This window comes from Megascapheus bottae, chromosome 9, assembly GCF_031878675.1.
Source record: "Megascapheus bottae isolate mThoBot1 chromosome 9, mThoBot2.hap1, whole genome shotgun sequence".
Taxonomy (NCBI): domain Eukaryota; kingdom Metazoa; phylum Chordata; class Mammalia; order Rodentia; family Geomyidae; genus Megascapheus; species Megascapheus bottae.
Genome location: NC_143517.1, coordinates 52,130,423 through 52,142,560, shown reverse-complemented (window position 1 = coordinate 52,142,560; position 12,138 = coordinate 52,130,423). Strand labels below are relative to the sequence as shown.

The window sequence follows — 12,138 nt, the reverse complement described above, 5'->3', positions numbered from 1 at the left end:
AAAGGAAAGGAAAGGAAAAAGGAAAATAAAAAGCTGCAAGTGGTACTATGGTTCAAGTGGTAGAGTACCAGCCTTAAGCAAAAGAAGCTCAAGGTCCATGCTCTGGCCCAGAGTTCAAGCCACAGGACTGGCAAAAAAGGAAACAGAGTTCATCTGAGAAGTTTTGGTTTTCTAGTTTGTTTTTGTTTTAGATGGTTAAACTTTAATATCTTTAAAGAACAATTGTATGTATTTGTGGAGTTCAGAATGAAAATTGGCCTTATGTACAATGTGTAGTGACCAAATCCATGCAATGAGCATCTCCTTAAATGTGGAGTGATTTCTGAGTCTCACTGTATATAATAGTTCTACTCACAGAATAGTAAAGGAACAAATACAGTGTTTTCCCATCCAGTACACCAACCTCCCTTCCCATATCTAGAAATGAAGAAAAGGGGATTTAAGATTGCTTAAACAAGTGCAGTCTTTCCCTCTCATCTTTCCGTATATATTGGTTGAAGCAACTTCTTTGTCTCCTGAATCTTCCATTTCTTCTAAGTTCTTATCTAATCCTGTGAGAAGTAGCATCAACATCTCTTTGGGGTATGAGGACTCAAATTACATTCTACCTGAAAAGGGGGAACTGAAGGAGAGAGAGAGGAGAAATGGAAGTCAAAGGTTTTCTATCCCATCTAAGTATGTATTAATGATTATCTGAAAATGTTTCCGTGGAACCTTGAGACCTCACAATCCCCACCTAACATTTCTCTAATCAATAGGCAACTAGCTAGCTACAGTAACAACCATAGCCTGACATAAAGGCACAGTCTGTCTTAGGTTATTTATCTTCCTAAGTCCGTGGACTTGGAGTTATAATACCTGTCTATACTGATAGTTGGGAAATGTACTTAAGTTCTTAGCATGACATCATAAGTACTTGATTAGTGATAATACTGATTGTTGTGGTCATGTTGTCTGTTGAGTTTATATGACTTACAAATCCCCTTAGAAGAAATAGAATAATAAGATGGCTATATATTTACATATATGTATGTATAGGGGTATATATATATACACATATACAGTCCCAAGATCTGCAAGATGGAGACCTAGAAGGGCCAATGCTATAGTTACGGTTTGTCTAAAGGCAGAAGAATCCCAGGGCAAAGTCAGGCAGACAGTAAGTTATCCCTTACTCAATCTCTTGTCCTATTCAGACTTGCAGTGAATTGAACAGGGCCCAGCCACACTGGGGTAGACCATATGCTTTTCTCAGCCTACCAATTTAAACATTAGCTTCACTCACAAACATCTTAGATACGTTTGTGGCCCCATTATGTTGACACATAAAATGAACCATCACGGCCTCATTGTGATTTCCAGTTAAATAGGAACTGTGAGAAGTTACAGACTAGCTTGTGTACATCAACTTTATCATGATTCTTAACTCAAGCTCTCTGATGTCTTGACAACTACTTTATTGGAGATTCTGACCCCCATTTTCACTATAGTCAGAAGGTAGAGTTGATTCTTAGTCATACTCTCAATGAGTGCAAATATTCCTTCAACCTTTTTGAGGGGCAAAAACTGGCAGAAATGGAATCAATGCCACCAAAAATACATAATAACATCTCTCCCCCAGAATTCTGGGTATAGAGTTCAGTTTTATTGCCACATAAATCATCTTTTGTCCTCCTTTTATCTCCTACCTCCTTCCACACATACTAATTAATTGAGCATACCTGTCTAAATCATCCAATCTTGCTTCTTATAATGGTATGCCTGTGAGAGTTCTAGAAGTTAGAAGTGATTTAGTATTAGAGGTTTTGATTGCATTGAATATAAAATCAAATAAAATGAGAAAATGATGAATAGAAGAGGGGAGTGAGGTTTGAAATTAGCCCTCATTTCCTGTACATACAAGAGGCCCACTTAGGTTGGTTTTTATCTTGGCCTATTTTGAGAGTGATATATTTGGCTCACAACCAGGAATAGAAAATAAGCAAAAGATTTGTGTCTTCTAAACCAACCTCAGCACTTTTGACATTTTGAGCTGGATAATTCTTTGTTGTGGTGACTAGCCTATGCATTATCTAGGATCTTAAGCAGTGTCTCCAACCAATCTTTACCAGATGCCAGAATTATCTCCCAAGTATGATAACCAAGAATGTGTGCAGTTGTCACTTGTTCTCTAGGAAGCAATATTGCACCTGAGAATCATTTTTTCAAACTTAAAAAAAAATAACTTAAAGTAGAAATTAACTTTCTCTGGATCAAAACTCTTTTTACAGCACACTCTACCTAGGGTTCATAATTAGAATTCTTTTACATAATGCAGTTATTAGATTTTGTTTCTGCATTCCTATCACAGTTAAATACTTTGTTTTCCTAACAAAGATAGATATGGAAGGGTTATGATGAGAGCAGATCTGGGTTTTAGTCTCAGCTCTATGCATTCTGCCAATATGATAGGAAGAAGGTCATCTACCTTCTCTCATTTTCACCAGTTGCCTTGTGAGGGTGATGTAACCCAGAAGTGTAAAATGGTAGCAAAGATTCAATGGGTAACACCTACCTATATTGGTACGTAGAAGCCACTCCGTCATTGTTAAATTTGCTTATTACTTGTCATGTTGAGACACCTATGGATCTCACTCCTTTTGAATATGTATCCACCCTAAAAATATCAAACTTCAGTTTCAGGGAGACACTTTCTTTCAGAAGGATGGTGTGGCCCCTCCTTTTATCAGTGGAAGAAACTAAACCATCTGTTTAAGGGATTAAGACTTACTTGCTCACTTTAGCTCCTGTGATATAAACCTACCTAACACAATATCTGTTCTTTCCCTTCAGCCATTGTTGCTGGATTAGGAAAGGAAGAGCCACATAGACAAGTTCCAGATCTGTTTTTTAACCCTTTTGCCAGGCTGGCCATTGCCTGCCAAGCAAGACATTTCCTGTCTTTGAAGTCTTTCAACCTCTCCTTATCACCAAATTGTCTGTGGATATCTGTGCTAATCTGAGACAGTAGAAGCCAGGAGCTGAAAACTATGTCCTTTGCAGACAAGAGGGGCTATCTATTTCCTAGCAGGCAGGAAGAGGTTACAAAGGCTCAGCTTCTGGGCATTTTGTTTCTTTTCTTAGCACTTGATTTTGAAAAATTGTGACAACTATTATTATTATTATTATTATAAAACAAATAATTATCATTCTTTAGTTACTTTTCTACTTTTCATCACAAAAACCACTTTCTTGAGTCTATTCCATCATCATAGCAACCCACTGAGGTAGGAAGCATGCTCACTGTTTGAAAGGCACAGAAATTTAAGCTTGGAAAAACATGAGGTATTTGATAGCACATATCTGGTAAGTTTTGGCCTGGAGATGGACCAAGCTTTTTCATATTTAATCTCTTAACACTAGGTACTAAAACTGACCCACTCACTCATTGTTGATTCTGAACTAATCAACAATAAAAGGCTGTTCTCATGATATAGGTAGAGAAATGGCCCCTGATAATCTTGGCAAGAATAGATGAGGCACAGCCCCTAAGAAGGTGAATAACATGGCAGGATGTACCAAACACCTCTCAATCCTAACTCTCAATATTAAGCAAGATCCATCTATCTGTGTCTTCAACAGACACGCCTTGCCCACAAAATCAAACGTATTCTGAAAGTGAAAGTCTGGAATCAAATCTACCAAGCAAAAAGCTCCCATAAGCAGACCAGAGTTGCAATCCTAATATCAGATAAAGTATACTTCAAATTAAAATTAGTGAAAGGAGATAAAGAAGGACATTACATACTAATAAAGGGGATCTCTCATCCAGGAGGATATAAAAATTCTAAATATCAATACACCAAATGCCATCAAACAAACACTACTTATCCTAAAATCACACATAGATCCAAACACATTAATTTTTGGTGACTTTAACACAGCACTGTCACTTCTGGATAGATCAGCCTAGCAAAAACTCAGCAGAGAAACCTCAGAATTAAGCAATTTTCTAGACCAATTAGACTTAACAGACATATACAGATTATTCTACCCAGCAGCATCAGAATATTCGTTCTTTTCAGAAGCACATGGAACATTCTCCAAAATATAGCACATTTTATGTCACAAAGCAAATCTCTGCAAATTCAGAAATATTGAAATTATTCCCTGCGTTCCCTCAGACCACAGTGGAATAAAATTAGAGCTCAACACCAGAAGTCACCATTGAAAATTCTATAACTCATATAGAAACTGAATAACACATTGTTGAATCACTAGTGGGTTATTGAAGAGTTCAGAAAGGAAATTCCAATGTTCATGATACTTAGTAAAAATGAACATACAAAATATCAGCTCCTCTGGGACTCAGCAGACAGTTCTCAGAGGAAAACTTATAGCTCTGAGCTCCTACATCACCAGATTGGTAGAATCTCAAACCAACAATTCAATGATGTACCTTAAGCTCATTTGAAACAAGTAACAAGCCAGACCCTAATCCAGTAGACAAAAACAAATAATTAAAATTAAATGAATTAGAGTAGAAACAAAAAAGGATCAACAAAACAAAGAGTTGATTCTTTGAAAACATTAACAAAATAGACATGCCCTTAGCAAATCTGACACCCCCCCCCAAAAAAAATAAATAAAATCAGAGATGAGAATGGGACTGTAATGACAGAAACAAGCAAGATCCAAAACATTATAAGGGAATACTTTGCAAACCCTTAGGGTAACACATTTAAAAATATGGAAGGAACGGAAGAATTTCTAGCAAATATTGATATAACCAAACTAACCAAGAATATTTAAATCATCTAAACAAACACACACCAAGTACTGAAATAGAAATCACAATAGAAGACCTCCTATCCAAGAAAAGCCTGGGATTAGATAGGTTCACAGCATTATACTTAATGGTGAAAAGTTAAAACCATTTCCTCTACCAAGAATGATCTAAGGATGTTCACTATGTGTTCCACTTCAATATAGTATTGGAATCTCTAGCCAGAGCAATAAGGCAATGGACAAATATAAAGGGAATCTAAATAGGAAAAGAAGTAAAACTCTCCCTCTTTTTAGATGATATGATCCTGTACTTAAAGAACCTCATAGAGTTCTCTCCCAAGTTACTTGAGTTGATCCAAAACTTTGGCAAAGTAACGGTATAAAATTAACCCACAAATATCAGTAGCTTTTCTGTATGCCAACGACAAGAAGAGGAAGGGTGAAATCATAGCCTCAAAATAAATAAATGCCTAGGTAAAGGACTTTTATAAGGAAAACTTTAAAAACCTGAAAAAAGAAATGAGAGCAGATTTAAGGAAGTGAAAAAACCTCCCATGCTCCTGGACTGGGAGGATTCATATAATGAAAATGGCAATACTGCCAAAAGCTATCTATAAATTCAATGAAATACCCATAAGTATCCCCACAACATTCTCTAACGAAATATTCATGCAGAATAATAGAAGATCTCAAATAGCAAAAACAATCCTTAGCAGGAAAAACAGTGCTGGGGGTTTATCAGAACCAAACTTCAAACTCTATTATAAAGCCATAGTTACAAAAATAGCTTGGCACTGGCACATGAACAGACCTGAGAACCAATGGAATAGAACTGAAGACCCCGAAATGATCCCACAGACCTATGGCCACCTAATCTTTGATAAAGGAGCCAAAATCATCAGATGGAATAAAGACAGCCTCTTCAACAGATGGTGTTGGCAGAATTGGCTATAGACATGTAGAAAAGTGAAGTTATAGCCTTATATATCACTCTGCACCAGAATCAAGTCCAAATGGATCAAAGCAGATAAGAGGTAAGAGCAGATACAAGAACGGATAAGAGAATACAGGAGGGATCCTTGGCGCAGGTTGAACTTTCTAAATAAAGATACAGAAACACAACAAATCAAAGAAAGTCTGGGTGAATTGGATTTCATTAAACTATAGGGCTTTGCATGGCAAAGGACATAGCTAGTAAGTTAAATAGAAAGCCCACAGTTTTGGGAGATCATCTTCAGTAGCTATACAACAGAAAAAGCCTCATATAAAAACTATACCTACAGCTCAAAAAAGAAAACCTCCCAATAACAAATCCTCAAAGAAACTACCCCATTTATAAGTAGGCTAACAAATTAAAAAGAGGCTTCTCCAAAGAGGAAATAAGAATGACCAACAGACACATGAAGAAATATTCAACATATCTGGCCATAAAAGAAATGCAAATCAAAACAACATTGTTAGAATAGCCATTATCAGGAAAACAATAACAGATACTGGCAGGGATGTGACCAAAAGGGAAAGCTACTAGACTGTTGGTGGGAATGTAAACTGGATCAAGTGCTCTGGAAAGCAGTATAGTACCTCCTCAAAACACTAAACATAGAGCTCCTCTATGATCCAGCAATCCCACTTCTGGGCATTTACTCAAATGTCCACAAACAAGGCCACACTAAAGCTACTAGCACAACTATGTTCTATCTTAGAACAGTTGGTCTGTGGTCTGTGAAAGGCCTTAGATTCCATCCCCAGCCCTGATGGGGAAAACAAAGGAGATAACAAATGGTTTTAAAAGAATGGCTATATTAAAATAAAATTATTATTGTGGGCTTGGTACAAATAGTTGAAAGAGCTATGCTGACACATCGAAGGGAGTTATTTCTGTCTACAGAGGTGGGATGACTTCATAAAGTGAGTGACCCTTGAGGAGATCTGCAGAGTTTGAGGGGTCCATGTTTCTTGTACCTGGATACACACCACAGACATCTTGGACAGAAGGCCAGATGAGCAAAGAATACTTCCAGCAAGGAGGCTGGAACAAAGGGGATAGACCATGGACCATGTCAAGGCAGCCACTTGGTTTGGTTTGGTTTGGTTGCTATACTAATGATTAACTCAGAGTCTCCTAAAGAATACTTGACCCTACCACAAACTCTTTTCATTTTGTTTTTGAGACAGGTCTTCTTGCCTCTGTCTTTGCCCAAATTGGTTTCAAACTTGAGTCTTCTTCCATCTGCCTCCTGAATAACTAGGATTACAGGTTTGCACCAGCATACCGCGCTCATGTTTTCCTCTTTACATAGTCACGTCGCCTGTATCTTTATTCCTTTAAGTAGGTGTACAAAGGAGTTGCCATTTAGCAAAGCAGTTTATGAATACAATGCAAACAGTGATCAAAGTTACCCCATTTAACATTTGTACCCATACCTCCCCTGCCCGCCCACCCTTGTCGTGTTGCTTTTAGGACACAATTTCTACCATGAATAACAAAAATCTCCAGCAAAATGATGGCAGCTGAACTTTTTCCTCTGCAGACTAAGGTTCAACTTTTTTTGTTGTTGGTTTTTTTTTTTCTTTTTTGGGGGAGGGTGTTTTTGTGTTGATCCTGGGGCTTAAACCAGGGTCTAGGTGCTGTCCCTGAGCTTTTTTGTTCAAGGCTTTTTACTCTACCACTTGAACCATTGCTCCATTTCTGGCCTTTTTTGGGGGGGGGAGGGAGCACTGATAACTGGAGATAAAATCTCAAGGACTTTTCTACGGAGGATGGCTTCCAACTTGGATCCTCAGAACTCAGTCTCCTGAGTAGCTAGGATAATAGACATGAGCCACTAGAACCTATATAAGTTCACGGTTCATTTTAGGCCTGTACCTTGTATAAATGAAGGCTTCATATTTCTTCACGGAGCCCAATTCAAGATGGTAATGAAGCAAAAGAAACAAAGTTAACTACATGCATATTGAAGAGAAATGAAGTATTACCAAATGGTGTGGAAAGACTGAAAGGCAGATATTGTATCATAGCATGCTTCTGTTTTTGGGTCAGACCTTTTCCCAAAGTCCCTCTCATTATGGTCAACACAAATACCCTATACAACGCCCCAAATTTGTCTAATGTAGCCTCCATTCCTTTTATATTCAAGTCTTGTAGGAGTATCTAAGTGTTCTTTGTTATGTAAAATTAGTTTAGGCTTTTAATTCTATACCCTGCCCAGCAGGTTCCTTCATTATGCTGATTGAACTGAGAGAAAGACAAATTCCACCCAGACGATTCTAGAAGACAGGATGGAGAAAGGGTTTGAATTCTTACACTTTACATATTTGTGCTCTCCCTCCTGTATTTCACCAGTGTGTGACTCAGCTAAGTCTGAATACAACTTTGATCATAGCTATCCATGTATCTATAGGTTCATATTACTTGTGCAAATCAATTCCCTTTTCCATGAGATTCAATGATGATCTTTTTTCCCAAGATTAGTATTGGGAAATCATGGAAGAAAGACAAGTATAATGGGCTCTGCCTATGGCTTTGGCAAAAAGTAGCATGGTTGCCAGTACTTTTTAGTGATGTTGTGCCAGTACTGGGGCTTGAATTCATGGCATGAGCACTGTCACTGTCCTTTTTGCTAAAGGCAGACATTCCATTTGATTCAGTCATACTTCCAGCTCTTTTGGTGGTACCTGGAGAGAAGAATCTCACAGAGTTTGGTTTATAACATGTTACTGTATCTGACTTTGTTACCTGGTATATTGTATATAGGTTTGGTTGTTTATTTGAAATAGGGAAAGGAAGAGGAAAAATAAGATGATTGAGAGGGAGTGGGGGAAGAGAAGGTAAGAGAAAAACATGACAAGGGGCATCAATGCTCAAGTAGTAATGTACCCACTGCCTGACAAATGTGACTGTAACCCTTTTATACATTATGCAACAATAAAATACAATAATAATTTTTTAAAAAAGAAGAATCTCACAGGCTTTCCTGCTCAGGCTGGTTTTGAACTGTAATTCTCAGATCTCAGCCTCCTGAATAGCTAGTTTTACAGGCACGAGCCATTGGTGCCCAGTTTATGAGTATTATTACATGCTAACATTGCACACAGCTGCCTTCATGAACTGGCGGAAGTCTACATAGGAAACTTGGTTATTTGAGTCAATTTATGACAAGGATATCAAATATAGTAATTCAGTGGAACTCAAATTTTATTATCATTTTCTCCTTTATGAGTTTTAGTTCATTTTACCGGTTATTCCTAATCATTCTTTTCCAAGGTCACACATTGTCCAAATCTGATTTTAGGAAAGATTTCAAGAACAGGATAAGGTGTCCATATCCTAAAAATCTAAGCAACATTTACAGGCTGTACTGCTCTCTTTAAGGCTGGCCATTTATCTGCTTTCCGTATTACTACAGTGTTGTCTCCTGGCACAATTATGAACTATATATTTTCTAAAATATGAATGTTAAAATCCTAATGAGTCAGTGATCATGGATCAAGTGAGAATCATGATCACAAACTTGAGAGCTAGATTTCCATTGCTACTTTGAAAAACATCATGACAACAAAAAGAAGTTCTAACAGTTTCACCATTTTTTTTTGTTTTTTGCCAGTACTTGATCTTGAATTCAAGGCCTGGGCACTGTCCTTGGGCTTTCTCAAGGCTAGTGCTCTACCACTTGAGCCACACCACCACTTCTGGCCTTTTCTGTGCATGAGGTACTGAGGAATCTAACCCAGGGCTTTGTGCATTCTAGGCAAGCACTCTATCACTAACAAGGCCACGCTCCCAGTCCTATATTTTTTTTTTTGCATGTAGATGATAAAATATCCAGTCCTACCATTTTTACTAAGAGTTTTTTTATGGTTTTGTGTAAATCGCATATTATAACTTCACTGTTTACCATGTTGTATATAATCATCATAATTAGTATTACTTTAATGGCCATGCAATCATCCATCTTGTTAATGTACTATAATTTACTTAACTAACTTTTCAACAAGAGACAAGTTGTTTCTGATTTTTCCTCTGTTATAAATAAACCTTAGATCATATATTTGTGCTTGTAGCCTCTTTCATCTATTTCTTTTTTCATTTTTTCTAGATATGTACTTAGGCAACACTCCTAAAAATGGGATCATTTTAATAATTTTAAAATAAATTGACATTATTTTGCTGGGTTTTTTACATTTTTTTAATTTTTTTATTTTTTTGCCAGTCCTGGCCCTTGAATTCAGGGTCTGGATGCTGTCCTGAGGCTTTCTCAAGGCTAGAAGCTCTACCACTTGAGCCACAGCACCATTTCTGGCTTTTTCTATGTATGTGATACCACAGAATCGAACCCGGGTCTTCATGCTTGCTAGGCAAGCACTCTACCACTAGGCCAAACTCCTGGCCCTGGTTTTTTTTTACATTTTTATTAAAAATTTTATTAACATTGAATTTTTACATATTTCAAATGCCATATTTAACAAACAAGTACTCAAGAAGGGAATCTCTATATGTCATTATTTTGCCAGTTTTTAATGCCATCAACAATATGTTAGTATTTTACTTACATTGCAACTTTCTCATAAATATACACTACTGCTTGATATTTAATTGCTTACATTGTACCTTTAGTTTTTACAGTTTCTCAAAAATAGCAAGTTTTAGGACTAGAAGTTTGGCCTAGTAGTAGAGTGCTTGCCTAGCATGCATGAAGACCCAGGTTTGATTCCTTGATACCCTACATAGAAAAGCTGGAAGTGGTGCTATGGCTCAAGTGGTAGAGCACTAACCTTGAGAAAAGCCCAATGACAGTGCTCAGTCCCTGAGTTCAATCCCCAGGACTGCAAAAAAATAAATAAATAGCAAGTTTTAATCAAAAATTTGCTTACAGGGCCGGGAGTTTGGCCTAGTGGTAGAGTGCTTGCCTAGCGTGCACGAAGACCTGGGTTCGATTCCTCGGTACCACACACATAGGAAAAAAAAAAAGCTGGAAATGGGAAATGGTGCTGAGGCTCAAGTGGTAGAGCTGTAGCCTTGAGAAAGTCCAAGGATAGGGCTCAGGCCCTGAGCTCAAGCCCAGGACTGGCACAAAAAAAAAATGCTTACAAATTATATATTATGTCACTCTTTGTAAGGCCAGTTAGACTTGAAAATCTATGTAGATTTCTGTCTTCTCCAACAGTCATGTGTAATAAAACTGAAGTTGTTATTTTCTGATCAAAATATTCAGGTACATTCATATAATACTTGCTTAGTGCCTGATTCTAGAGAAATAAGAGAATATCTAGATAGATAATGGAAAATATGAAATTAAAATTAGGAAACTCTATCAGCTTTAGCGTTTCTAATTTGAAAAGCAGAGTTACAAGTCAAATAGTTCAATCTCTAGTCAAATTTTAAAGACTTTCCAGATCTTGATCAGATTTGTTAAGTCTGACTTCTAATGAGCAAACCCAAGAACTCTAGCCACACTGCTTCCAGTATTTCTTTTTAGATATTTTCCCCCAGAAAACTTTCCAGACAAACAAATTTATCTTTTCACTCCCCTTGGGGGGAAAAAAAGTGCCACCTACCATTCTTAATCCAATCTTGCTCCACTTCAAACAGATACATAAATCCCTACCACACATGAAATAGTTTCCCAACCTTCTTGCATTCATCATGGGGCTGAGTGCCAGTTACAGTGATCTGAGTTTTCCTTCCCTTCAGGCATCTTGGCCTGATTCTGGGGTAGGTGTCTTCCAAGCTCTACCAAAGGAGGAAAGGGCCTTCGATACAAACAAGCCACCACAAACCCATCCTGGGTTGAATAGCTATTACTGTGGCTACAACTCTGTTGGTATTGGAATTTGTTTGAGTAGAATAGTCACTACCTATCAATATTCAAGAGTGTAAATGTAAAGGAAGTAACTTACCATGTTTTCTCTTTTCTCTTCTTGCAGCCTCAGCTGAGGGTTCTCCATAAACCCAGTTGGCCTTTCAAGCTGCAGCCCTGCCATTGATGTGAACATGGCCTGACTCTTAAGAAAGACTAACCCACGGCACTGCTAGAAGAAATCCTTGGAGCACTGAGAGACTAACTGGACTAAAAATGGGCTTTGGGGGGAAAAATCCTGGTATGCTATGGATTTTTAAATGAGGTACATAATATGCAGTGCCAACTTGTTCCAAGTGGTCACTGGCAGACCATTAGCTGGAAAATTGCTTCCAGTTTTCATCACTGTGCATAACTCAAGTTCCCTTTGGGCTCTGTGCCCTTCACTAGAAGTTTTGTCTTAGCATGGCAACTACTGGATTATTTTATTATGTGTGCAGATGGCATGTTTTAGAAAAAAAAATAGAGCAGTTCTGCAATCTCAGTGGAAATGTTCACAATAATATGTCTTGGT

General features: G+C 37.6%; 1 protein-coding gene across 1 annotated transcript in view; it reads left to right on the top strand.

Moving 5' to 3' along the window:
* The window catches only part of Samd12 (sterile alpha motif domain containing 12), a 378,226-nt gene extending 366,394 nt beyond the window's left edge, over positions 1-11,832 (top strand). The window contains exon 5 of the mRNA XM_090339306.1: positions 11,692-11,832. Coding sequence (XP_090195432.1) covers positions 11,692-11,714 — 23 coding nt within the window. The 3' untranslated portion in view covers positions 11,715-11,832. The remainder of the gene's footprint in view (positions 1-11,691) is intronic.
* The last annotated feature ends 306 nt before the right edge of the window (positions 11,833-12,138 follow it).